This window comes from Triturus cristatus, chromosome 5_1 (assembly GCF_964204655.1).
Source record: "Triturus cristatus chromosome 5_1, aTriCri1.1, whole genome shotgun sequence".
Lineage (NCBI taxonomy): Eukaryota > Metazoa > Chordata > Amphibia > Caudata > Salamandridae > Triturus > Triturus cristatus.
The window spans coordinates 582,270,835-582,296,307 of record NC_140587.1 but is presented as its reverse complement, the minus strand read 5'-3'; the positions used below and the strand labels follow the sequence as shown (position 1 = coordinate 582,296,307).

At 43.6% G+C, this 25,473-nt stretch overlaps 1 protein-coding gene across 4 annotated transcripts in view; it reads right to left on the bottom strand.

Annotated features, from left to right (window-relative positions):
- MYBL1 (MYB proto-oncogene like 1) overlaps positions 1-25,089 on the bottom strand; it is a 687,544-nt gene extending 662,455 nt beyond the window's left edge. For 3 of the 4 annotated variants that reach the window (XM_085605511.1, XM_085605512.1, XM_085605515.1), the window contains exon 1: positions 24,711-25,088. In XM_085605511.1, coding sequence (XP_085461637.1) covers positions 24,711-24,733 — 23 coding nt within the window. In that variant the 5' untranslated portion in view covers positions 24,734-25,088. Of the gene's footprint in view, positions 1-24,710 lie in introns of all 4 variants that reach the window. The other variant, XM_085605513.1, reaches the window with a different exon arrangement.
- Positions 25,090-25,473: the final 384 nt, after the last annotated feature.

Below are 25,473 nucleotides of genomic sequence, written 5' to 3'. Positions count from 1 at the left end.
ATGAGTGAATGTGGTGTCGACATTTCTATTTTTGGCGCACACTCTCTTAGGGGTGCATCAGCTTCTAAAGCTTTTATGCTTGGTGGAGGGCTCCAAGATATTCTAAGAGCAGCTGCCTGGTCTAATGAGAGTATGTTTAAAAAGTGTTATTTTAGACCAATCAATAATGTGATTGACAATGTTCTCAATTCACTTTAAACTTGCATAATGTTGGCCTCCGTGTCATGCCATAAAATTTAGATTTTTCACAGCCTGCTGGGCAGAAAATCTGGATTTTATTAAAGACACGGAGGCTAATATTATCCCTCCTCTAACTGTCCCTCCCCAAGGGTTTTATCTTTAACATTTTCTATTTCTTTCTTTTCAGAAAAGAATATCTACGTTTGGTTAATGGAAGTGACTCCTTCAATGTCATATTTGAAAGTTTGGATTTCTTGACTTTATTCTTTTGGTTCGCAGCATTGGACATATAAATTGAATAAGCACGAATAAAATGAGGGTACTTATCTTGATGAGCAGCAGCAACAAAGAAGGATGATGGCTGTGTGCTCATGGACTTTATACTATTTCTAGAATGTTCACAAGTTCTGTATTCTCTTCATGGTTACTGCTGAGCTGTGGCAATAAAGGAGTTTTGCATAATGTTGGCCTCCGTGTCATGCCATAACATTGCTTTTACAGAGGGAGCTGCATGTTTAGTAGCTCCCTATGTGTAAAAGCAATGCCGACTCCCGCAGGAGGCGGGAAGCCCACAGGGACTATCGGGGCCTTCAAACTCCCCCGCGGTCCTCATTAGGGGTTAGTAGGTGCCCTGGGTGGGAGCAGGGCACCCACTATAAAGACCGGCCCGGGAGATGGGGTCCCCGGGTTGGGAATCAGTCCAGGAAAGGGGGGGGGGGGCAGATTGGATGTCTGATAGTAGGTGGTTTGCTTCTAAGATGTTTGTCTACTTGGATGTCTAAATCAAGTACTCATATTTCAACCTGTGGGAGTGATACTTAACTAGCTTTAAGTGCAGGTAAATGCAGAACCCCAAAATATATCAGCCATTTAATTTCAGCTTGAAACATTTTACCAAATTCTGTCCCATTTCAATTGTTTCAAAGCAAGTCATTTAAATGCAGATTCGCTGCATTATGTATTGAAATATCCATTTTGTTAAAACGTTAATCACTAAAAACCTTTATAAATTGAATTGAGGCAACTAAACTTCCGCACTTTTTAAAATCATATTTCTAATTATTTTTCTAACTTTGTTTTAATCCAAACTTAATGCTCCCGTGTTGCTACATGAAAAGACTCTATAGCAACTAAATCTGGTTTTGAACAGTGCTAAGATTGTTAGATTGAGTTTTTAACCCTATCGTCCTACTCCTTAATCAGTGTGTTTAAGCATTTAGAAACAGCCTTTGAGTCACCAAAATCTGCATTGTGCTAAAAAGGTTAATGCCATAGCAACACAGCTTGGGTATAGTACTTATTGTGAATAATACACGTGCTTCTAAAACTAGATGTTCTGCACCACAACACGCTCCAGCAGCAAGTCATGACTGTTCAACCTAACTAATCCCCGAAAGTCAAAGCCGAGAAAAAAGAGGCACCTGGTAATTCAGTCAACTCGCAATAGTACCCAGTCCCTGTGTTTACAAGAACAATGTCAATATTTGTCACAAGAATTGCTTGAGTTCCCATGTGAATCATAGACCCTGAAAAGTTTTTCGGATGGAATTTTTGTTTTGAGCTACATTCTACAAAAGCAAATGTCCACTATTCCAGTCATTGATAGAAGGCCATGAAGACCACTGAGCCCATTCCCCAAACCCAGTAATAGAGTATTTGGTGTCTCTCTTTCCCAACCAATGCAAAAAGGGAAACATTTGGCAGGCACAGCAGAAAGGCAGAAACGATCTCTTCCTGTAAGTTCACCACTCCCAATCAACATATGTGTTAAAAAGAAAAATACAAAAACAAATTTAAAAAATCAGCTAATCATATCAAAATATTACATACAGGTCTGGTGGCTTGGTGGACTAATGCGACCACTGGAGGTGCCTGTGTTCGACCTCATGGTCACAGGTTCAAATCCTGGTGTCCACTCAGCCTTTCATCCTTCTGAGGTCGATAAAATGAGTACCATTGAGTTGGGTAACAATACACATCTGTTATTCAGCGCCAAAATCATTATGTAATGTTACTTTCAAACTGAACCTTTCCGCAGAATAATCAGTCATTATCCTTCCAACTGCCTTTTACCTGAAAGTGATCCTCCAACTAAGAAACGACGCTGGCATGGCTGCCCTGTCTCACCAATTTTAATTGTGAACAGGTCGTAAATCCAAATAAATTTCATCTGTATTTCGGCCATCTTTGAGCAAATTCATCAATTATCCCACTGCAAAATCCTTTTGTGTAAACATAGTTTCTTTCCAACTTGACTCTGGGGGAATATTTGCCCTCCATGAGGTAAAATGACCTCAACAGTAACTGGCCGATTTGCTACCATGAATGAATCCATATGTTCGAAGGTTTGAGGTTTTATTGCTGTATTTGGGAAATATTTTAGAGTGTAAATCTTTCTTCGACCTCCCTAGGTAGTTATAGTATTTCTTTTAGGTCACATAATGTTAGCAAGAATGCAGCTGTCATTAGTGGGCCTCAGCATAGAAGCATCACAACAGACCAAAAGTCGCCACCAACAGTTGTATCCTGAGCCACGTACTTTAGGTTAGCCCTTCAACGGCCTATTATTATGTGAGGGCATTTCATAACGAGTGTGGACCAATTTACTTTTTTGTAACAAATCCATAACTCATACCAACTGCCATGTTTAATAACCAACAGCCATTTTGTATTCCCAGGTTCCAATAACCTACTGCCTGACCATTACCTGAGATAGCTTGAAATTCACTGTATAGAGCATAGCCAGAGAATTAGATAGGAAGACAATGGTAAACAATACACCCCACCTTCTAGTGTTATCAATGATTAGGAACTTCACCCGGACTTCCTGGTTGTTCGTAGTCCTGTTGGAGGCTACTCTAGCTCTGGAGGCAAGGTAATAAATAGCCTATGCCCCTTGGTCGACTGCTGACTTAATGTACATAAACAGTTGCCCAACCAACGTGATAATTCCACAAAGTTCCAAGAAGAATTGCAGATATGGTTTGAGGTGTACATGCAAAATTGGGCAGATGTCAATCAGTTCTTGAGATTGGTAGTACCGAGTGAGAAGAGCAGTTGGATGTGACATGCCCCTCCAGGCGATGATGGCTTGGCAGTGGAAAAGGATGACTTGTCGAACGTTATGATGGAAATGTGCCCAGTAAAGGTAGACTAGACAAAGATTTTGAATAGCAAACAGAACAAAGGAGAGTCAATGGGAGATTATCTAGAGAGGCTAGAGGATGTGTCCAAATAATATGTGGGCATAGCCAGCCCTACATAACAAGCTTCGGCATCAATAAGTGCTGCCTTTGTGCAGGGGTGATTATTTAACATGCAGAATCAGCTGCCCATCCTTCTGCATTGGCTGGAAAACTGAGAACTTGGCGGAATTGGTCTCAGTGGCTAATCACTGTGTGGGAATACAGGAAAGGCACCGAACTAAACTAATGGCTTTACAAGTGGAATTTAAAGAGGAGAGGGAGAAGGTCCCCGATTCAGAGAGAAGAACAGAGGTGACAGGCAGGTGGACTGGCAAGCTGAAACAAAGAAGGGGAAGAGGTAAGCAAGTTCCCTCGGGGGGGGGGGGCTGGACATTAGAAAAGAGACTGTCCTAACCTAACCTCAGGTTACACAAAATCAGTATCCAGGCTACTACACAGCCAGACAGGCACAGACTGTGCCTTTAATACCTTAATCCTAGTTGATCAAAAGGCTGGTACATAAAAAGGTAACACTAATGGTAAATCTCCTTGCCTTATTGATGCCGGCACCAGGTGATCGGCCCAAAAAGCCTCATAGTTCCCTTCAATACCTCTCTTGGGCTCATTTATTGATGCAATCTTTTCCAAAGATTCTGCATTCTCTATGTTCCTACCATCTACAATCAAGATAACAAGGAGCACTGCTGTATGACTGGTTGGTTGGTTTACCACTAGTCACAAATAATTGAAAATGTACAGATGTTGTGGTCCTTGGTGATTAAATATAGTGGTTGAGTTCACTGAAAGATACTGTATAATTAGGGCTATTCTAACACTGCTGTGGTAAACACCAACATGATTTAAAGGTTAAAGTTGTCTGGGAGAATCCCCGCTCCTCCTATTTCCAACCTATGTTTCACTCCAGAAGGCCCTTTCTGCCTCATCATATTCTGCTTACACTAGCCACCAGAAAGGTCATATTCTTGGTCATTGCATTTGCCCTTCCCCACATGCTAGGTCTCCTCTCCTGGATGTTCCACCTCATTTGCAGGACAGAATGCAGGGACAAAAAGGTAAGGTGGTAAGGAGCGATGGCCATATGCAATAAAACTGCAGAATTTACATACGTCAATATTTTCTGTATTTTTAGTCTGTGTTGTCAAGATATTTCTTCCAATAAATTCTGCCCAGTCTTTAATTCTTTACGAAAAGTATTTAAAATTGGCATTATCCCTTATCACACTGGACCTATGGCAAAAGAAATTAAGTACCCCATTTACATTTTCTGTTTTCTAAGGATCATTTCAAAATCACAGGAGTAGGGCTTAAATACAAACCATTAGAAGTGTAATCTAGAGAAGACAGTTTATACGGCACAGGAGTGCCCCAGGAAATGGGTGGTGGTGTGGTCCAAATGGAATGAATACCGGGGAAATCTGTGTGGACCTCCCATGCTCCCTTCCCTTGACGAACCATTAACGCCGTGGTGTTCCGGCACTGCTTTAAGCCTGAATGTTATTCCACATACAATGATAATGATGTATGGTAGTCTATGGATGCAGCACTGTATAACCCAGGAGTGTAATTGTACAATGACCAACAAGTTACATTTTTGATTAATAAAAAGATTTAAATAAAATAAAAAAAGTGTAATCTAATCTAAGGTCCCTGCTAAAACGTCCAGATGACGTGAATATCCGGGTCTATGATATATTTTCACTCATACGCCTAGTTACGCATGTCCCTATTATGCTCTGGGGGCATGCCCTGAGGGATACATTTGTGTTCATAAAAGCTAGTACCCATAGTTCACAGAAGCAGCTTCTGCCATACCCCTACGTGGCTGTCGGTGTGACCAGCTAGGCAATGACAAATTCATGCACAGTCATTTTGACTTCTTAATGACATGAGAAAATCAGGTGACAAAGCTCGGAGAACAATCCTGGACTTCCCTAGCTAAAGGATGCCGGTTGTGATGCAGTGTGAAACTGGCCTGTGCCTGTACCAGAGGAAAGATGAAGCCAGTTACGTTTTACAGCGTAAAAGGCATCCACACGTTTGGTAAAACAGAAAATTAAAGAAACATTCAGCTTAACTAAAACATGCACATCGAAATGTAATCTAGCTAGAGACAATAAATATAATACAATATTTTAACACAATTATTTGTCCAGACTAAACTGAAATAGATTTAATTCGTAAGAGAATAAGAACTTCCAGTATGCACTCAGCAAAGACAAACCAGAAAGCTTTTACTGCCTTAGCCCTTAATAATCCTCAGGAAACATACCTTTTATAAGTGTCATTTCTTCCAGAAAATACTCTGCCATAATAACTATTATCCCTATAGCTCATCCAGAGCCATTTTGAATCCCAGGGAGCGGTAAATATATGTCTTTTCCTGGACACATGAAACTGTTGAGCCGTATGCCACATAAGAAATAGACTGTGCATAACAGTGAAAGTCACACTATCCGTATTACACCTTTCAACATCACATCATACTGCAGCACAGCTATGTGTTCACTGCAACACAACTGAAGCACCACGGCGAAACATCATGCACTAAACGCTTCCCACGCACACCGCTCCAGCCATATACAAGAAACCGGTGAGTTTCTTACCAAGTAACAGAGAAGGCACTTTGGGACCCTGACAGCAGAAAAGCGATATGGAAATATATTTATATATAATATACAATACAGTAGGATTACCAGACAACACCATGCTCCAATCAGGCCATTATGTGGAGTTGTTTAGGATCTGCAGTCTCAACTTACAGAGATCCTACTGGGATTCAGACAGAAAAATCTGTTAAAGTAGTGTTCAATCAATCAATCATTGCATTTGTAATGCGCACTACTAACCCGTGAGGGTCTCAAGGTGCTGGGAGAGAATGTTGCTACTGCTCGACGAGCCAGGTCTTGAGGAGTCTCCTGAAGGTCAGCAGGTCTTGGGTCTGCCGCAGGTGGAGGGGGGGGGTGTTCCAGGTCCTGCCGGCGAGGTGGGAGAACGATCTGCCGCCGGAGGTCGCTCTTCAGATGCGGGGGACTGTGGCGAGGGCAAGGTCGGCGGAGCGGAGCTGGCGGGTGGGGGTGTAGAAGCTGAGTCGTCTGTTGAGGTACGCTGGTCCGGTGTTGTGGAGTGCCTTGTGTGCGTGGGTGAGAAGCTTGAAGGGTATCTTCTTGTTCACTGGGAGCCAGTGCAGGTCTCTCAGGTGGGGTGTGATGTGGCTGCGGCGAGGGATGTCGAGGATCAGGCGTGCTGAGGCGTTCTGGATGCATTGAAGCCATTTCAGGAATTTGGCCAAGGCTCCTGCGTAGAGGGTGTTTCCATAGTCCAGCCTACTGCTGACGAGGGCCTGGGTGACCGTTCTTCTCGTTTCGGTGGGGATCCACTTGTAGATCTTGCGGAGCATGCGGAGGTTGTTGAAGCAGGAGGAAGAGACGGCGTTGACCTGCTTAGTCATGGAGAGGGTGGAGTCGAGGATGACCCCTAGGCTGCGTGCGTGGTCGGTGGGTGTTGGAGCTGTTCCCAGTGCGGTTGGCCACCAGGAGTCGTCCCAGGCCGAGGGGGTGGATTTAAGAATGAGGACCTCCATCTTATCCGAGTTCAGCTTCAGTCGGCTGTTCCTCATCCATTCGGCGACGGCCTTCATTCCTTCGTGGATGTTAGTTTTGGCGGTGTGGAGGTCCTTGGTGAGGGAGAGGATCAGCTGGGTGTCGGCGTACGAGATGATGTTGAGGTCATGCAGTAGGGCGACGTGGGCGAGCGGTGTCATATAGATGTTAAACAGCGTTGAACTGAGAGATGAGCCCTGGGGTACGCCGCAGATGATCTCGGTGGCTTTAGAGCGGAAGGGGGGGGGGTGGGGAAGGAGGCGGAAGCTCTGTATTCTGCCAGAGAGAAAGGAGGTGGTCCAGTCCAGGGCCTTCCCCTGTATCCCGGCGTCGTGGAGGCGTGTGCGTAGTGTGCGGTGGCAGACCGTGTCGAAGGCGGCTGACAGGTCCAGGAGGATGAGGGTCGCAGTTTCTCCGTTGTCTAGCAGGGTCCTGATTTAATCGGTGGCGGCGATGAGGGCAGTTTCGGTGCTGTGGTTGCTGCGGAACCCAGACTGGGACGGGTCCAGGATGCTGTTCTCCTCGAGGTAGCGGGTCAGTTGTTTGTGGACGGTCTTCTCGATGAGCTTCGCCAGGAACGGGAGCAGGGAGATGGGCCGGAGGTTCTTGAGGTCCTTAGGGTCCGCCTTGGGTTTCTTGAGTAAGGCGTTGATCTCGGCGTGTTCCAGCTCTCTGGGAAGGTTGCTGTCTCGAAGGAAGTGTTGATAGCTTTCCGGAGATGGGGTGCGATGGGGGTGCTGGCTTTGTTGAAGATGTGGTGTGGGCATGGGTCTGACGGAAATCCGGAGTGGATGGTGTTCATGATCTTGATGGTGTCGTCGTCGTTTATGTTGGTCCAGGAGAGCAGGCGGTTGGTGCAGATGGTGGTTGTGGGGGCGGAGGTCTCAGTGGTTGTCGGGGCCGTCGTGGCGTTGAAGCTGACGTGGATGTCTGCGATCTTGCGATGGAAGAAAGTGGCCAGCGCGTCGCACAGGTCTTGCGAAGGTGGGATGTCGTTGGTATTGGAGAGTTCCTTCACGATGTTGAAGAGCTCTTTGCTGTTGTGTGCGCTGTTGTCAAGGCGGTTTTTTGAAGGAGGCCCTTTTGGCGGATCTGATGGTGTCTGCGGGTGTCGTTTTTCTGGACGGGCGCAGACGGGCTTGCCCTTGGCGCGCCCGATGCGACAGGCCGCCATATAAGAGGAGGTGGGAGAGAGGAACAGCTGGGAGGCTGGAGCGGGGCCGCGAATGGGCAAGCGGGGGGGCGGGCCGCAGGGGAGCAGCGGCGGGAACGGGGTACAGAAGGCAAAAAGGGGAACAAAGAGAGTGGCAAAAATAACAGAAATGGAGAAGAGGCAGGAAAAAAAAATACAGATTAACAGAACCAGAAAAATACAGTTAGCAGAGGCAACAATAACTGGCGCAGGCAAAGGCGGTAGGGCAGAGGAGGAGCGGCAAACTTACAGAGCGGCAGCAGCGGGCAACAGAGGCACGGACCCACAGGTGGTGCTGTGCGGAGTGGGGAGCGGCCTAACCTGCAAGCAGTGTCAAAGGGTTGCATCCCTTCACCTCGCAGCGGCTGCCATATAAGGGGAGGTAGGAGGGAGGAGCAGCTGGGAGCGGGGCGGCGAATGGGCGAGCGGGGTGCGGGGCCACAGGGGAGCAGCGGCGGTAACGGGGTACAGAAGGCAAAAATGGGAATGAAGAGAGTGACAAAAATAACACAAATGGAGAAGAGGCAGGAAAAAAATACAGATTAACAGAACCAGAAAAATACAGTTAGCAGAGGCAACAATAACTGGTGCAGGCAAAAGCGGTAGGGCAGAGGAGGAGCGGCAAACTTACAGGGCGGCAGCAGCGGGCAACAGAGGCACAGACCCACAGGTGGTGCTGTGCAGCGTGGGGAGCGGCCTAACCTGCAAGCAGGGTCAAGGGTCGCAGTTGGGTTGTGTTGGTCTCTCAATGCAAAAAAATACATATCTTGACCAAGAACCCCGAGATCTGTGAAGGCCAGCAGCTAGGACTGGGGGGCCCTGATCATCAATCTGTGGCTCGCCCCCCTTTCATCATACCAGAGAAGCTGAAGTTGGGGCAAAGCTAAATGAAGAAAAGTGCTAAACTGCTGACGGCACGCTTAACAATATTCCACCGATGAGTGTGGGAGAAAAAGGACTGTAAAGTCTAAAGAATTGCCTCAACTCTGGTTTGTGACGGATAACGATCTCTAAAATACAAATGAGACCATCCCTATTAGTGACAGGACTTAGATTCCAAACAGAACACGTAACAGTGCAAACCAATGCAAGCATGCCAAACCATGAAGTGTTAACCTGGGCACAAAGAATCTACAGTCAAAAAAAGTTATGTTTCTCTTATGTGGTCAATCCAGAGGATTCCAACTGTACTGCTTTAACCCCAGGCTCAGGAGCTTCCAAAATTGCAAGTAAGATTAGCTAACAGCGGTACTTAACTCGACAGGAATTTAAACAGATTTTTGGGAGAACACAAATATATTTTAAAGTTTAATGAAAAAAACACTGATCGTTCGGACAGGAGAAGAAGTGCATGCATTTCTCTATGTACGAACATAACCAAAAAAGGTAAAGCTCCCCCAACGACCGTAATGTTTATAGCAGATGGGCAACAACAGTGTGCGTTTTATGTTGGGCGCTATTGCTAGCCCAACCAGGTTTGATAAAGGCTTACGTGTCAGCTGTCCAGGATTATATTGAGAGGGCGGGTCCAGTCTCACTTAAGAAAGCAAATCCGATGAAATTTCCCTTGATTTAACACCTAAAAGGTGCAATTAAAACGCACCACTGCCCCTTAATACAGAGCAAATTAAAGACCTTGGATTAAAGTGCAATTTGATCAGGACACATCAACAAACGAATACGAAAAAGTTTTGTTTAGGGTTAATGTCAAGCGAACAGTCCCTGACAACCCGAGACTCTGGTATTGGCTGCAGAAACTACAATAGAGGAGTTTTTCACTTTTCTCGATGACTTCCAGCTCTCTCGCCTTCTTCTTGTGCAGCCTAACTCATAACATAACATGACGCAACTAAAAGGGCACCACAAAAACCCAAGCATACTTAATTCACCAACATCCAACCCTTTTAACCTGTGACCAGAGCGTGCTGCGCTCAAGGGCCTGCCAACAGAAGCGAACAAAGGGCTTGCTGTTCCGCGCCCCCGGGGTCAGGGAGACGGCCCTGCCCACACAAAAGGACCGTGACAGAGCACGGGCATCTGCCGCGAGCCCACGGCCCATCTGCAAAGCGGGGCATAACGATGGCCTGCAGCAGGCCGCCCAAGTGCACAATGCCACCGCAAGCTGCTTCGGGGGGGAAACGAGAGGCTGTCACACCTTCATTTGCATTCTGCATACGAACTGCTGTGGAGCAGGCATTCTTGAGCACAGTGCCATCGACAACAACTTTATTTATTGAATGGATTCACGCTACGGGCGCGGGTGGATACACAGGAAAAAGAATCCAAACGTGTCCTCTTTACACGCTTGATTTACAGTGCTGAGGTTAGATCTAGTTATGCATACATATTACGGATAAAATTAAACAAAAGCTTAGATGTTATCATCATACAATGATCTGTCTCCCACTTACTCATGCTTTGAGTCTGTTATGCGATCCACCGGGTCGTGGATATAACAGAAAAAGCAATGAAATAGTTAGTCACTACTCTAAAACTCTACCGGCCCAGTCTACATTGGAATCCACGAAACCGACTCAAAAATCAAATCTGTTGGGCGGGTACATGCCCCTTAAGTTTCTATAGATGCTAAAGTTGGCGCCATTATCCACAAAGTGATCTTATCTCTGCGACATTCGGTGCCGGCGAGAAGCAGGCGCGGGTTCTGTCTGCACACGCATGTCCGAGTCAGTTAGCCTTACTCTGCTGTGACGACCGAGCAGGTGTTGCAGGGCCAGGAAGCGTATCAATTAATTCTGGGAGGACAAACAGGCAGCAAAGATGACGCAGGGGAGGAATCATAAGTGAGGGAGACAATGGCGACTATTTGATTTTAATCAAATTTCTACTAGCAAGTGAATAATAAAAGAGAACGCCACATGTCTTCATTACAGAAAATGATTTGAAATGGACTCAAAGAAAATACGAGTATATGGTGAAATTCGGTAACAAAAACGTTTGCAATAATTCGTACATTTTATACCAATATGCCATTTCACTGCAAGCTGATTTGTACTTCTTGGAGATGAATGGATAAAAGCACAACTTGCAACTAACTTCAGACTAACTCAAGCGGTTTACACATCAACGCTTGCTGTGATATTATTGCGAGACGATATCTAAAACAAACTGCTTTTGTACATCACAGAAAATGCTTTTTACAGTGTTTGCCATTGGCTAGCGCGAGGCCTGTGGTGTATTCGCCAGTCGTGTGTTTTGATCATGTGTGTGACTTAATTACTGAAAAGACACCCACGAATACACGCATACCATTAATTCATACAGATTGCAGGTTGTAAGAGCAGCAGCCAAAGCTAAACCTTCAACAATCTTGGAGTCTAACACTTCCCAATACACTGCGCGACTAGTGTCAGGATTTCACGCACCTTTCTTGATCAACAATTTAAAAAAATGCGGCTTCCAATAGGCTTGTCAAAGAACATCAGTATGTTATTTGTGCTTCGTTGTTTGACCAAATAAAAAAGGTACCACTAAGATCACCCAAGTCTTTTATTAAAATGAGAAAACTTGCAAATCTGAAGTACACTAAGCCTAAAACAGAAGTGATCCAACATGTTAATTTTATATCAGCAGCAGTATTCAGCTCTTCAAATGGCCCCAAGCTCCATTAATATATTGCTTCCATTTTCCCCAGCAGGGAATGACATCTTTGTCATCTGTGTTTGCTTACAATCGCCTACAATCCTTTAAAAAACGCATCGAGTCCCAAGTCCTTAGATTAACTGTTCATTTTTTTTTAGAAAACGCACATTTCAGATTACGCATCTCATGGGTTCCACAGAGGAGAACCCAGGGCCCAACCACAGAAGTAAGAGTAGAAGTGTGAGCTAGTGGGAAGGCTGCCAACAGAACCATGAGATCAAAGTGTTTAATCACAGCGTTTGCTTATCTAATCTGGGGTCAGGAGCCTACTAAAAGGTTTCAATTCTGGTAGCAAGTGTTAGAGAAATAAACGGACATTCAAATTTACAAAACTATTTGTAGGCTTAATCAATTGTTCCCTTAGAGACACAGTGAACAGATTTCTTAAAACTCTGGCTTGGCAGCACAGCACGACATACTTCAGTTATTAGTTGAAGGCAACGTTTTCACAATGTTACACATCAATAGTAAAAAAAACAAAGCCAATCATCTCTGTTGACAGGCTTGCACACTTTATCAAAACAGAAAATGTTGCCTATGAAGGTTCTGAAGAGACTAGGCTAGACTGAAGCACGGAGTATTCAGTTTCAGAGGTGTTTATCTTTGGAAATTTGGAAATGGGCCTTTGACTACACTGATTGTATTGCAGCACCAACTGAAGAGCTGGCTCTTTAAGGAACATCAATTTAGTTCTTAGGAAGAAAAGTAACGATTTAAAACACTCATGCCCTTGGAAGCTGGATTTCTCAAATTCTGAGCCTGGGTATCCTGCTTTGGTGCGAGATAAACAATCTACACAATAACATTGTATGTACAATCAATTTTGATTTGCAAATCAATTTTAAAGAACATCAATGTTTAGACTGCTATAGTTAACTTTAGAGAATTCATTTGTTTAACCCTCAAATGAAGCCAAGACATTTCCATACTCAGAAAAATTACCTACTGGACACAATGGGATCTGGCTGCAAAGTTGAAGAATCCATTGCTTGTAAATGGAGAATTTCCGCCAGCACACCCCAGACATAGCTCCTGGTGTGGATGATTCAGTCTCTCCATCACAGCCACGAGTGGTTCAGCTTTCTGAAGGCCATTCCAGGACTAGCTCTGACTCAGATCACCTGCTGAAGTGGATGGCAGGGACCGGTTGGCTTCCGGAACATTCGCTTTGTTTGAAAATAGACTCCTTCCAGAGCCTACAACTATGGACTACTGCTGAAGTGAAGGTTTACCAGAGTGGGGCGGTCAGACTGTGAAACAGCTAGTGAGAAGTGAGCATTGTGTCTGTGGTGCAGCAGCGGCACAGCTTTAATGTTTTTAAGATTAAGCCCTCAACCACTTAGTAAAACTGCATGTGGTGTTACCCATACTATAGAAATAAAGTAATGGTTTTTCAAATATAAACTCCAATACCATCAGAGATATTACAATATATTTGCACTATCTTAACAGTGTCCTTTAAGTCACGTGGTAAAAAAGCATAAAAGCACCAATCATAGCATGCCTGGCCATCTTATATTGTGCAACAATCATCTAATTTTCTTAGTTCTGTGAAACCACTTTTGGCCAAAACTGAAACTTTCCTACCAAGCACTGAAATGTAACTGGGCGTGAGCTCTCATTGTCATTGGGGGCTCTCAAGCCAAACAGATCTTGGTAACTGCACATTCAGTTTACACAACCTGCTGATAGGTAGTTAACAAACAGTTGCACTACTTTAAAGCAGTGGCAGCTGGTGAATTCACAAAGTGATAGGGTTGCAATTGTTGCCCCACATTACAATGTGGGGCTGAGTGAAGGAAGCTACAGAGTCAAATCCCCACCGAGTTCTGCTGAGAGGCCAGAGAAAAGGTTCCTTCCTAGAGAAGAGGAAACCTATAAAAAAAATTGTGTTCAAATGTTACACTTTTCAGATCAATGTTCTAATAAATTAGCCACGTTTTGCACAAATAGGGACTGATAAACCAATCAAGTCTGACACTCGATGGGGGCAATTGGGTGGGAGGAGTAGCCAGTAAATAATACTTTGGAAAAAATGAGGCTACAGTATTATTTTCTACTCCTTCAAATTTCAGATCCTGTCCCTTCCAAGTAAATAAGCAACCAAAGTATACCACAAAAAATCTACTTAAAGGATGGGATAGGACAATAGTTACACTCATCTTACACCCGCAGGCTTTAGACAGCAGCAAAATTCGTGAGGTTGGAGAAGTCTCACTGGTAGCGCTATATTACCAACTGCAGAAACAGCAGACATATCTCCTCCCTTACACAACACTTTGCAATATCATCAAAAAACTATAGCAATGAAGACAGGTTTTAAAACAAGTGAGAACATAAGAGCCGTATCAGCAAATGCCCTGTAGTATCAAGATATTTACACCTGTAAAAAAATGCACCAAATAAGCATTGATAATCAGTCAAACATCAGATCTAAATATATATTTGGAAATGCACTAAAACTGACCTCAAACATCATGCTGCATTTTCTGAAAACGCACACATTTTGCCCTCAAATACAAGGTTTTGTTTTAGGTGAATAAACTAATCGCTCCCTCCCCCCCAAACAAAAGCTTACATTTTCATGAAAATTCGAGTTTTAACGTTCTAGCAAATGCACTAGACTGGTACCTAAATATCAACAAGTGCTTTTATTTTCTACCACCTTCCATGGGCCGATCCGGTTTAAAATGTCAGGGATTCTCGAAAGATGTCAAGGATGCCCAATTTATGTTGGTCGGCTGTAAGATATCAAACATTCCCAGACCACCAGATCCAGTGACAGCATTCAATTAGCGTGAAAAAACATTAGTCTCAGCTCGAAAAGGTTCATCCAGGCTACCAATTAAAACTCCAAAGTTTAACAACTCTCTTCTTTGTGCAAAAGACGAAAGCAACTTTCAGGAGGTTGGCTACATTTGCAGACATTTGGGGATTTATGACACCCAAATGGCCTAGAGCTAGATGACAAACTTGGTTAGTAAAAAAAAATTGTCAAAATCATTTTTGACGTTCTGTCAATTTCAGGCGCACGCATACAAGGCGAAGTAAAGATTCAAACTGCGCATCACATTGTCAGCAACACGTCAGGCATCTTTTTATGATGGCCACGCAGATCTAAAGTTCAGCAAACGAACAGTGGAATACAGATTTATATAAAATGGAGACTTGTCCTTCATGCCACTGGAACCAATAAGCAGTTTGCAATTTTTCCCCTGGTAGAACTGTCCATAACTTTTTTTTTTTTTAATGTATTCAGCTCGTGGACATTTCTAGCAAAGGACAAGTATTTAACAGTTTTTTGTGGCCACCAATTAAAAAAGTGCTAGAGCTGTTGGTGTATAACCGTCAAGGGTTCAGGGCATTTTGCAAGCGTATTATCCAAGGGCAGTTTGAGAAATGCCTTCCTAAAAGTGCCTCCCAAATGGCTGCTCTAAGAGTGTTCTCCGTGGCCTGGCATGGAAAAATCCCCAAAAGCAGATCAACATTGGGGAATCAGCTTAAGGGATGGTTGCTGCATGTTAAACGCTAACCTAATTGATGGCTGGCTAGTCGAATTTAGCAGTCAAAGAACATGGTTAAATGCTTTATTTACACTGCATGCTATTTCTCAAGGGTTTGGTTGCTTGTTTGCTTTGTAAATAGGTTCCCACGATGTAAATCACTGCCATACTGTAGCCATCCCTTGTATAATTGTGGCTGTCCATGCAGTGTGGGCATCCTCAGAAACTAGTGGGTGTCCCTAGCTAAGAACGACATCTCTGCTAGAGTGTACATCTGTGGCTTCTGGTGGACATCCTCAGTGAGTAACGGCCACACCTGCATCTGTGGATTAGCCACTACTACCTTTTTGGAGTCATTAGGTGGTCCTCCCTGGCATAATTTTAGCCAATCCCAATGTAGTGGTGGCCATCTATAGCTCAAGTGCACTCAACAGCAGCAAGCCATAATGCACTCTCTGCTGAGGTAAAAGTGTAGCTCTTGTTCTTCCATGCACATGAGCTCCCCTTTAGGGTCAAATGGACCAACTGCCAAGTTTTCAATATGACATTATGAACCAAACCCCACAAGACACGGTTAGTCACTGAGCTCTACTTTGAGATGTCAACCAAAAGATAAAATTCAACATTTTTATGTTTCTTGGGTGTTTTGCAAATATTAAACCAAGACATTACAGCCATAAAACACAAATTACACACATATATTTCAACAGAAACATATGGAAGAGGCAGCGGTGCACAATACTTGTTTAATGAGGGGTAAGGAGATGGCAGAAAGGGGATTGTTAAAGCCATTGTTTACTTTTTTGCTTCTTGGGAGGCTGCAATGACAGGCAGGGTGTAACTTTGTGTTTTTTTTAATTTCAGGGAGAGTGAATGCAGGGGGGGGAACTAATCAATGTATGCTTTCTTCCAGAAGAGTGACAGGAGTCACCCACCAACAGCGGTGAAACCCTCACATGCCTGGATCCTCTCACTACATTCGTTATTGACGCATGTAAGAAATTTGGATTATTTGAGAAGGGACCTACGCACCTCAAAGAATAGTCGTAACCTTTGTCAAGGTGAGCCCTCACATTTACAAAATTAATCTGAGCTCAACACCCTGGTATCTATGACACAAAGCAGACAGATTTAGCTTAGAGCAAGGTGTGAAATATTTATGCATGACCAAAACAGCAATAAAGTTGAAATGCAAAACAATAAAAATCCTGAACCAAATTAGAAAGATAGGGTAAAATGTAATATATAAAATGACACCAACATGACAAAAATCAAGTAAGGGGGGACCTAGATGCAATTTGGCGCTGACCGCTATGGTGCGCAGGTCAGATACACCAACCTTCTCACTTTAGTCCTGTAAGTTCCAATCCACCAAAGGAGTACAGTTCTAAAGGTACCCACTACTTTAGGGAGGTATTAAGAGACTCACAGTGTGTCAGACAGAGGCCAAAAACAGGGTCCAGTCCATGTCCAGTTGCAGCTGATCAGTCAGGTAGTTGCAGGAAAAGCATCTTGTGCCATGCTGTATCCCTGTAGCTTGATCAGGAGGTCAGCTTTAGGACCCTTGGAGTCCACTTCTTTGTCCTGGTTACAAGAGAGCAGGTCCAGTCCTTCAGGCTTCTCCTCAGGTCGCAGACAACAGGTACAGTAATCTTCTGATTTTCCTCAGGTCCAGCAGCGTTCTGAAGTGGGTGCCTAGAGATGCCATATTTATACCTGGCACAAGATAGTGGGGGAATGACTCTTGGGCATGCCCTAAAGAACCGGGTACACACGTTACCGGGAACAACTTGATCTACTTTGGGCATATTTAATATGGCAAAAGTCTTCAGTCACACTAAACTTGGGCTCTGAGGCCTGGGGGTGGAGGAAGGGGGTAATGTACTATGGTAATCCTAGTAGCCTATCACATCTAACACTAAAATCCAGTTTGAGGCAGCCCACTGTACTCCCAATAAACCCAGAGACAGACAGCTGGTAGAAATAAAGTTGGGTTTTTGAAGCACGGGTTTGGAAATAACGTCAAAAAGGATGATCATCAATGTTTCTGTTTTACCTGCCGGTTATGCAGGAGTTACACTTTTATGTTTGTAATGATATTCCTGATATATATTGTTTTCAAAACGTATACATGGGGCCATGGACCAGTATGTACCATGAAAACTTACAAAATAAATTGTAAAAAATAAAAAAAAAATAATAAAAAAAATAAAAATAAAAAAAAAGGGATGCTCACAGTCCCCACCCGACTTAGCCAAAGAGTTTCAGGAGTCATCTCTGCCCATTTTTTGTTCCTGGGGGCATTTCATACCTTTTCAAATGCCAAATAAGTGGCTGGGAGAAGGTTGAGAGCAAATGAAAATCAACCTGCAGTTTTCCAGAGTTATGTTTCCTTAATATTTATTGAAAAATCTGTGTTACACATTGAATTGGATTTTTAATAGCTGTTAAAATAGTTGTTTAATTATTTTTGTAGATACTCTTATTCCTCAGACACAATATCAAGATTTTCATCTGTATGGACAAACCCCTCAGATGCAATGCGATCTCCCTTATATACAGAAAGCTCATGAATAATCTGCCAGACGCCCTGGAGGCATTGCGGGGCTAAGGGAGCGAGGTCTTAGCGAAATTTCCAATGAGGAGTGGACTGAGGCACTCATGGTCATAGGGAGGTAGCAATTAAGACTGGGTTTCACCTCATTCAGCTAAATATTTTATATAGGACCTAATATACTAGAGCACTGGTGGCCATGATTGGAGGGCTGATAGCAAGGTGTGCCTCAGGAGCAGCAGCCCAAAAGGGAACATTTATGCATATGCTGGGGACGTTCCACGCCATACAGCCGTGCTGGGGAGGGTACTGTGGGTCCTTCAGGCAGTCTCAGGCTTCCAGCTGTTCCCAGAGGGAAGACTCTGTGTCCTGGGCATTTGGAGCGATAATGAAGATACCCCATACAAACGCCTGTTCTGTGACCTGGCCCAGTAGTAGCATCAAAATGTGGCACAATTGTGGGCATCCTCAGCACTACGGAAACTGGAGAGATGGCACTTGGACCAAGATTGGTGCAGGACAGATTAACATTTTATCTCAAGGGGAGAGGTTGCTCTCATAAATTCCACAAAATATGGGAGGCGCGAAGAAATTACTGTGGCCTGCTATAGTCCCCACTACTGTACACCGCTCTTGTGGGACAAGTTTCTTGCGACTGGCTCCAAGAGGGCATCTTGGGATTCTCGTCAGTATGCAGCCTTTGTTATTGTGTCTATCTGTGTACCACTGCACGATTCAGCCTGCCTGTGCGCTGGGTTATGCACCGCATGTCACAAGCTGTACCACTGTATTGTTCCTTCTTCATTAATAAAGCGAATTTCAAAAATAAATAAATAAAAGATTTTTAATCAGTCCTCGTGTTTTCTATATAGGGCAGCTGAGCCTCCACAGTGAAAAATAGCTTTTGGGTGCTAGTCATTGTAAGAACATGTTAAACATTATTTATTTGTTTTTTTTAACATGTCCTATTTTTAAATACCATGCATTCTGCCTTGTGGGCTACAAGGCCTACAAAGGGTGACTTATTAATATTTAAAGGGGAGGTTTGGGTCTGTCAAAAGGGTTACTTTTAAGACATTGATTTGCAGCTTTTATACTGGTACAGTCCTGCTACTTTTACACTGCTATAATCAGACTACACTGGTAGGCCTGAAGCATGTTTTACACCGTCACTGTGGCGAATTGCACAATAGGAGCTATAGTCTGCTAGTGACATTTAACTTACAGGCCCAGGGTAAATTTTTGAAACCGTTTAGTAGGGACAGATACGCAAGTTAAATGTACCAATTAGGAACATGCCAATTCAACCATGTTAAAAAGAGGGAGAAAAGGCACTTTACTACTGGTTAGCAGGAGTAAAATGCACAGAGTTCTAAAGCCAGCAAATGTAGAGTCCAGTAAAAGGTTTTAAATAAAAATAAAAAAAAGCTGAGAACGCAGATTTTTTACCCCTGCTCTCTCTTTTCTTTTAAGCATGTTCTCCTTTTTTTATTTTTTTAACGAAAGAGGAAGGTGCACCAGTGAGAAGTCCAAACATGATAGGAAGTCCTTAAAGTTTCTTTAATTCTTGTATGTATTCATAAAAACAGACATCAGCCAACGCGTTTCGTTCTAAGAGGCAAGAACTTCTTCAGGGCTCTACTTTGACGATGTGGGATACCTGCGATTATTAGTGTGGCTCCGCACGATAAATAAATCAGATATTATCACACGATAGAGTAGAGAATTCAACGATGTGAATTCAAGCAAATAATAGAGATGTCTTTCACAGCACTAAATCATTTGGATGTTCAATGGAAAGATATAAATAAGGCCGTCAGTATAAGATACGAATATATCCTTCTAGTCAGAAAGCCAAGTGGCATTTATCTTTGTAATATGTATATATTCCGACGCGCTTCTCCAAATACGAAAAGCGGAAAAAGAGTAACGGGGTCAAACAGCACACCTTTTTTTATTTGTTTTTATTGATTTCACATAACAGTGAGCCAGACATCGTATAGCGGTATATGGACATAGAAGAACATGGCATAGTTCACATGTTTACAACCAATTTAGGATAACACATATTAATAGAGTCGAACATCCATAATGATCCCTGTATGATGTCACACAATGGTCTAATATCGCGAATATGCGTCTCAACGGCTATCAAATATGGTAACTTTTCAGCATTTTCGTCTGCACCAGGAGTCCAGCCAAACATGTCATGATTAGTCAAATCTATCAGGATCTAATACAGTTATAATATTCTAACAAAAACTCTTACCCAACCCCCCCTTCCCTCCCCGCATGCTCGGCCATAAATATCTAACAGTAGTATTTGCACATTTTCTATATCTGCAGTTGTGTGTGTCTTAATTCCAAAGACTAACGTAGGCAACTATACAGTCGTGCTAGCTTACACAGTATAGCCCACAAGGACAGTGAGGAGCCCATGTTCCCCACAGCTGTTGAGCAAACCCCCATGCGATATTCCGAGTCCGCCTCAGTAGGACAAAATGTCTATTGCAGCGTATTCCTCTGTCATTGCATTCCAGCTCAACGTAATCTGTGTTTTACGTAGGCCTCTATATTCCTCTCGTTTCAGTTCAGCACCCTCCCACTACCCCACCCGCAATCACCTACCAGATGGTATTCGCTTTCTTTTTTTTTTTTTAAGGCTTGTCCAGCAGCTGCACAGTGGTGCTGCGCTGCTCGCTCCTTTTTTCGTTCCTTGCACAATGTTATTTAACTATTTTATATTTACAATGTAATTTGCTGTTCTAATATGGTTGTCCAACATGTCAGAGTTGTAAATTAAAATGGCCACCATGAATCAAGATGCATACCTAAGGTCAGTTCATGACACACCCATTAGCAGCCATCTTGGAAAGGGTTTTCTTTAATAGAAAGGCCATTCAACCATTGTCGACCATGCATGTCGATACGTTCTGACGCAAGCATTAGCATGACCTTACCAAGAAGCATTGGCAAATCCAACCACTTGGCCTTTTAACGCCAAGATCTATTGGCTTTGCCAATGCTTGTTAAACGTAGTCAGCTCACTGGAATAGTGTTTACATTTCCAGAGACAAGCAATGGTTTGAAACAACTTTAAGAGTCTCTAAAATGTTATCTCTGTCTGGCAACAGGATGATAGTGTACATTTCCTTTTACTCTTGAATAAGCTATAAACGTAAGTTCAATGTAAGCATTACTGTTGTAATTTACCAGGCTTCCGCTTCAGTAGTGGTGCTAACCTTCAGCTTGAAATGCGGCAATACAGCTTTTCTGAGGATAATGCCTCGTTCTGAGAGCCCTTATCCACACAACTGTGAATTCAGACAGGTGCTGTAACCTCTAGCACATGATACCACATTCCTATCACATCTTATCACACAAACAAGAAAACCTCGGATTACCTGAATTGCATGCCACTTGCAGGTTTCCGTGCCAATGTACATTATTAAAGAAAATAGAATTAAAAAAAGCCCAAACTTTCCTTTTATTCGCAACCCTGCCAGGCAGCCATCCTGCTTGCCTCTTTTTTCTCTATCCCTCTCTACACAGCATTGCCCCAGGCCAGAAACCTGTAGCCTTGTTTACTGCTCATGTGACAATGCACACTTCCCAGCACTTCCCTACAGATTTAATGTGTAGAGCGTACAATATATACGGGTAACATTTTCAGCAGTTAAAATAGGAGTAGCAATACTAAAAAGGAAAATGTAAACCTGTAGAGCCAAGCTTCTGGTATAATGCACACCTTTCTGGGGCCTTTATTCAGAGCTTAACCAAAAGAATACTACGAACAATTGTAGTAGATCTTCCACTGCCACACAGGTGGCTTTGGAAAATCCACTATATTTAGACTCCTCCAGGACGCTGGAAGATTTTCAACCAAAATGACTAGGCCTGCCATGTACAAAGCCACTTTAAGGGTTAAACCTCGGGCAGGAAAGAAACCAGAGCCATGCTACATACTAGAATGTATGCATCCAAATGCAGTTGTTGGAAAAGGAAACATAAATTGGGGGGGGGGGTACGTTAGCAATGGCCGCATACCAAAATCCCAGAGAGTGGCTGCCCAGCACGTTAGGAACACTACTAAAAACGTTTTCTGAAAGTCTGTGTCCTTTTTAGGGCAATCTTTCATGTACCAAGATTCGCCAGACACACCTAAACTCCAGATTTATGGTGGCAGACCGGCAACTATGACTGACACTGTTTTGACCTGAGTGGCAGACAGAACAGTTTTTACCACCATGCTAATTTCTGCAACCTGGCTGGATTCTGAATAATATGCAGCCCCCAGATCTGATGGTTAACCTGACTTTGTTAAAGGACGTTCCATTACTGTTCTGCCCTAAATCAGTTTAGAAGCTATAGTTTCAGCTCCATCCCAAAGTGGACAGGGCACAGATGGAAGCTCTTTGCAACATTATAAGTAGTAGACACTAATCTCCCTATAATTGTGTGCATATTATTTTCTTTTGGCAAGTAAAAATTAATATTAATTAAGAAAACATCACTACCTTCTTGTAATCACTTATTGCAAGTGAGTAGTAATATCCCATCAGGACCGCCATGTGCAGCAGAGAGGCCACACATGCAGGCTAACCCACATGTCGAGGTCCTCAAGAGCGCAAAGGCAGCACACATGGGGCAGGCAAGGCCCACTAATTAGGACAACTACCTTGGGCTTTCACGCGCATTTTAAAGGTACTCACCCTATAGCCTCTGTACAGTCCTGGAACCTCTCTGTGACATGCAATGTATTTATAATGTATACATGAAGATACATCATCCCATTATTTATTCAAGTACTTTTGGATTGAGACCTACCAAGAAAGTATCAAAGCACTGCACATGTACCTTAAAAAAAATATTAATATAGAAAGAAGCTTTCAAACAACAGTCGTCAAGACTATTCGGTTTACATCTGAACTTTCAACAAAGATTTTTTAAATAGTGTTGTTCTTAGTGTACAGGAATATCTATCTATGGTTCAGTAACAGGAATAATATCCTTCTCAAACTGCACAGTTCCTTCTTAGAGCATATACTGTGTATACTCGAGAAACGTTTACTGAAAGGAAACGTCCACGGGTAAACTAGGTTGATGACAGTTTTAAATTAGAAAAAATTAAAGTTCTGAATCAAGATGTAACGTTTACGTTGGAAAATGAGGATAAAAAGATGGGCAAAACTAATATAATCACACATCAAAAACATGTAAGTGAAAGCTATTTTTTTTTAGCTTAAAAGTCTAGACATGCATCATAACTGGTGTAGGCCTGCAGCATCTTCTCGTTTGTTGCAGGGCTAAACTCAGTGCACACGAAATCAGAACCCCAAAACAAAAAAGCATAATTTAAAGCCAATGAATCTATTGATCTCTCTAAAATGCAAATAGGAAATATGAAAACTACCACTAAGAAAAAGTGCATAGATGGAACACAGTACCTATGTCTGGTTATCAGACATTTGGACCATCCAGTCTACCTTTATTACTAAAGAACGGACTACCATTCACTCAACATTTAGAAAATAAAATCCATCCACTTTAACTATGAAGACTGACATAAACACAATGTAATTGTTTTATGCTGGTGAGCAACGATCTATGCTGTCCACCAAAAAAGCGCGGTGAATTGGGGAGGTCCTCTGGCTAAATTAGAAAATACATTTGGAAAAAAATGTTTAATGGAATTGCTAAAAAAACATCTTGACTACACATCAAAAGAGATGACAACCATCACCATAAGAAACAAACTAGAGATAAACAGGGGTTAGTAAGTGACTGCAAGGTACCCTACAATACCAACTAATGGGAGTTATTAAAACTGCAAGACCTGCATATGATGGTGGAATTTGAGCATGTCCAAAATGCTGCAATGCCTCTCCTGAATACCCCTCCTATCCGCTGTATCACTTGGGGCCCACTCCACACTCAGCACTCTAGTCGACCAAAAAACACCACGCTTCAGGAGACAACATACTACTTCCTCGAGGAAATGGGCGCAAGATATGTCACTGGAGAGAAGATGTGAACTTAACGAGAGTTATGATCCACTGTGAAAATACCACATTAAACTGAGTGATTTAGAAACTACAAATATTTGCATCCACAAGCACTCTGTGCATACAAAACATTGCAGTATATTGACACGAAGATCAAAGGATACCAGATATCGGGCGATATATCCAGAAGTCTAAATTACTGGTCCTATAAATGCCAAACGACTCGCCAATGAGTAAATAGTAATTGCCAGTACAAGAAACTTAAAGTGATATACACTCATTTTAAAAATAATAAAAAGTTTCCCTCGGTATTACTAATGGCCCGTGTCCATTTCCATTACTTAAATTTTAGATATCCATCTCCATTACAAATTAAGGTCGCTCCTGAATATTTCGGACGTCTCCTCTTATTGCTCGGTTTCCGGGGTTCATCGCTATTTCTAAATCTCGGGTAACTATTGCTAAATTCTAGCCGGCAAACACGATTAGTAAAAATCAGGCGTCTTTCACTATTACTAACTATGAGGCGACCATTCCCAATCCATCGATGTCCCCAGAGCCACCTTAGGTCTTACTGGCATTGATCAGTTTTCTGACAGAGAAGGCGCCTCGCACGCATTCGTCCCGGGCATCCTCTCAGAGGCACCTGTGACTCCGAGCCCTGGGCCGATCTGCCTGTCAGCGAGACAAAAGCGGCTCCCTCAGTGGGGCATGTGCAGAGTTCCCTTTTGGGATCCTCTTCTCTAAACATGGTGCGGATCTCCACCTCTATGCGCGCGGACCCCCTCCGGCGGGTGCAGACTCTTCTTACCTGCGTAGCGGTCTCCGGGCCATGCCCGCACTGAGGGTGAGGCTCTTGAGATGTGGTGTCTACTCAGCGCCGACGGTGCGGGGGCCGTGGCATGGTCCCCCTCAGTGCTATGCCTCAGCGTTTCCACGCGACAGGGAGGAGATCGGATCCTGTCAGAGCCTGTACACGGCGCTGCGCGGTTTGGAACAGTCTCCGGCTATGGCTAGCGGCTGCTTTTCCCTCTGTTGATTATCTAGTTAGTCTGTGCCGCCGAATCTTGCTCCCCGCCTCCTTCCAGAACGCTGTTTGAATGTGCGCACGCGGCCTCGCTCCCCATTGGCTGACATGGCAGCACGCGTGTGCGTGAGCGCGCGCTGGCACAAATACACCACACGAGCTACTGACAGGGAGGGAAGGCGGGCTTCGAAGATCACGTAGCTGAGAAGTGTCCTAGTCTGTTTCACTTAGGAGGGATTCTCTTTAGGCGTCCCTAGCAACAACATCACGTGACGTGACGAGAACGTAATCTGGCATTCTGTGCCTGGTCTCCTCCGCCTTCACCCGTTACTCAGCGATTTCCGGGGTCGCAGCTGATCGGTTCAGTGGTGATAGCGTGCCTCCTAGGCTGCCGCCTTTCCCTGGGCTACACGTCTTCGGCAATGTGCCCCATTGTGACGTGACGCACCATCATGAGCAGAACTAGTTAAGTCACTACGAAAGAGGCACTTTTCGATCCCAGGAAGTTCACACAGAAATCAATGTTTTCAGATATCTTGCGTGTTCA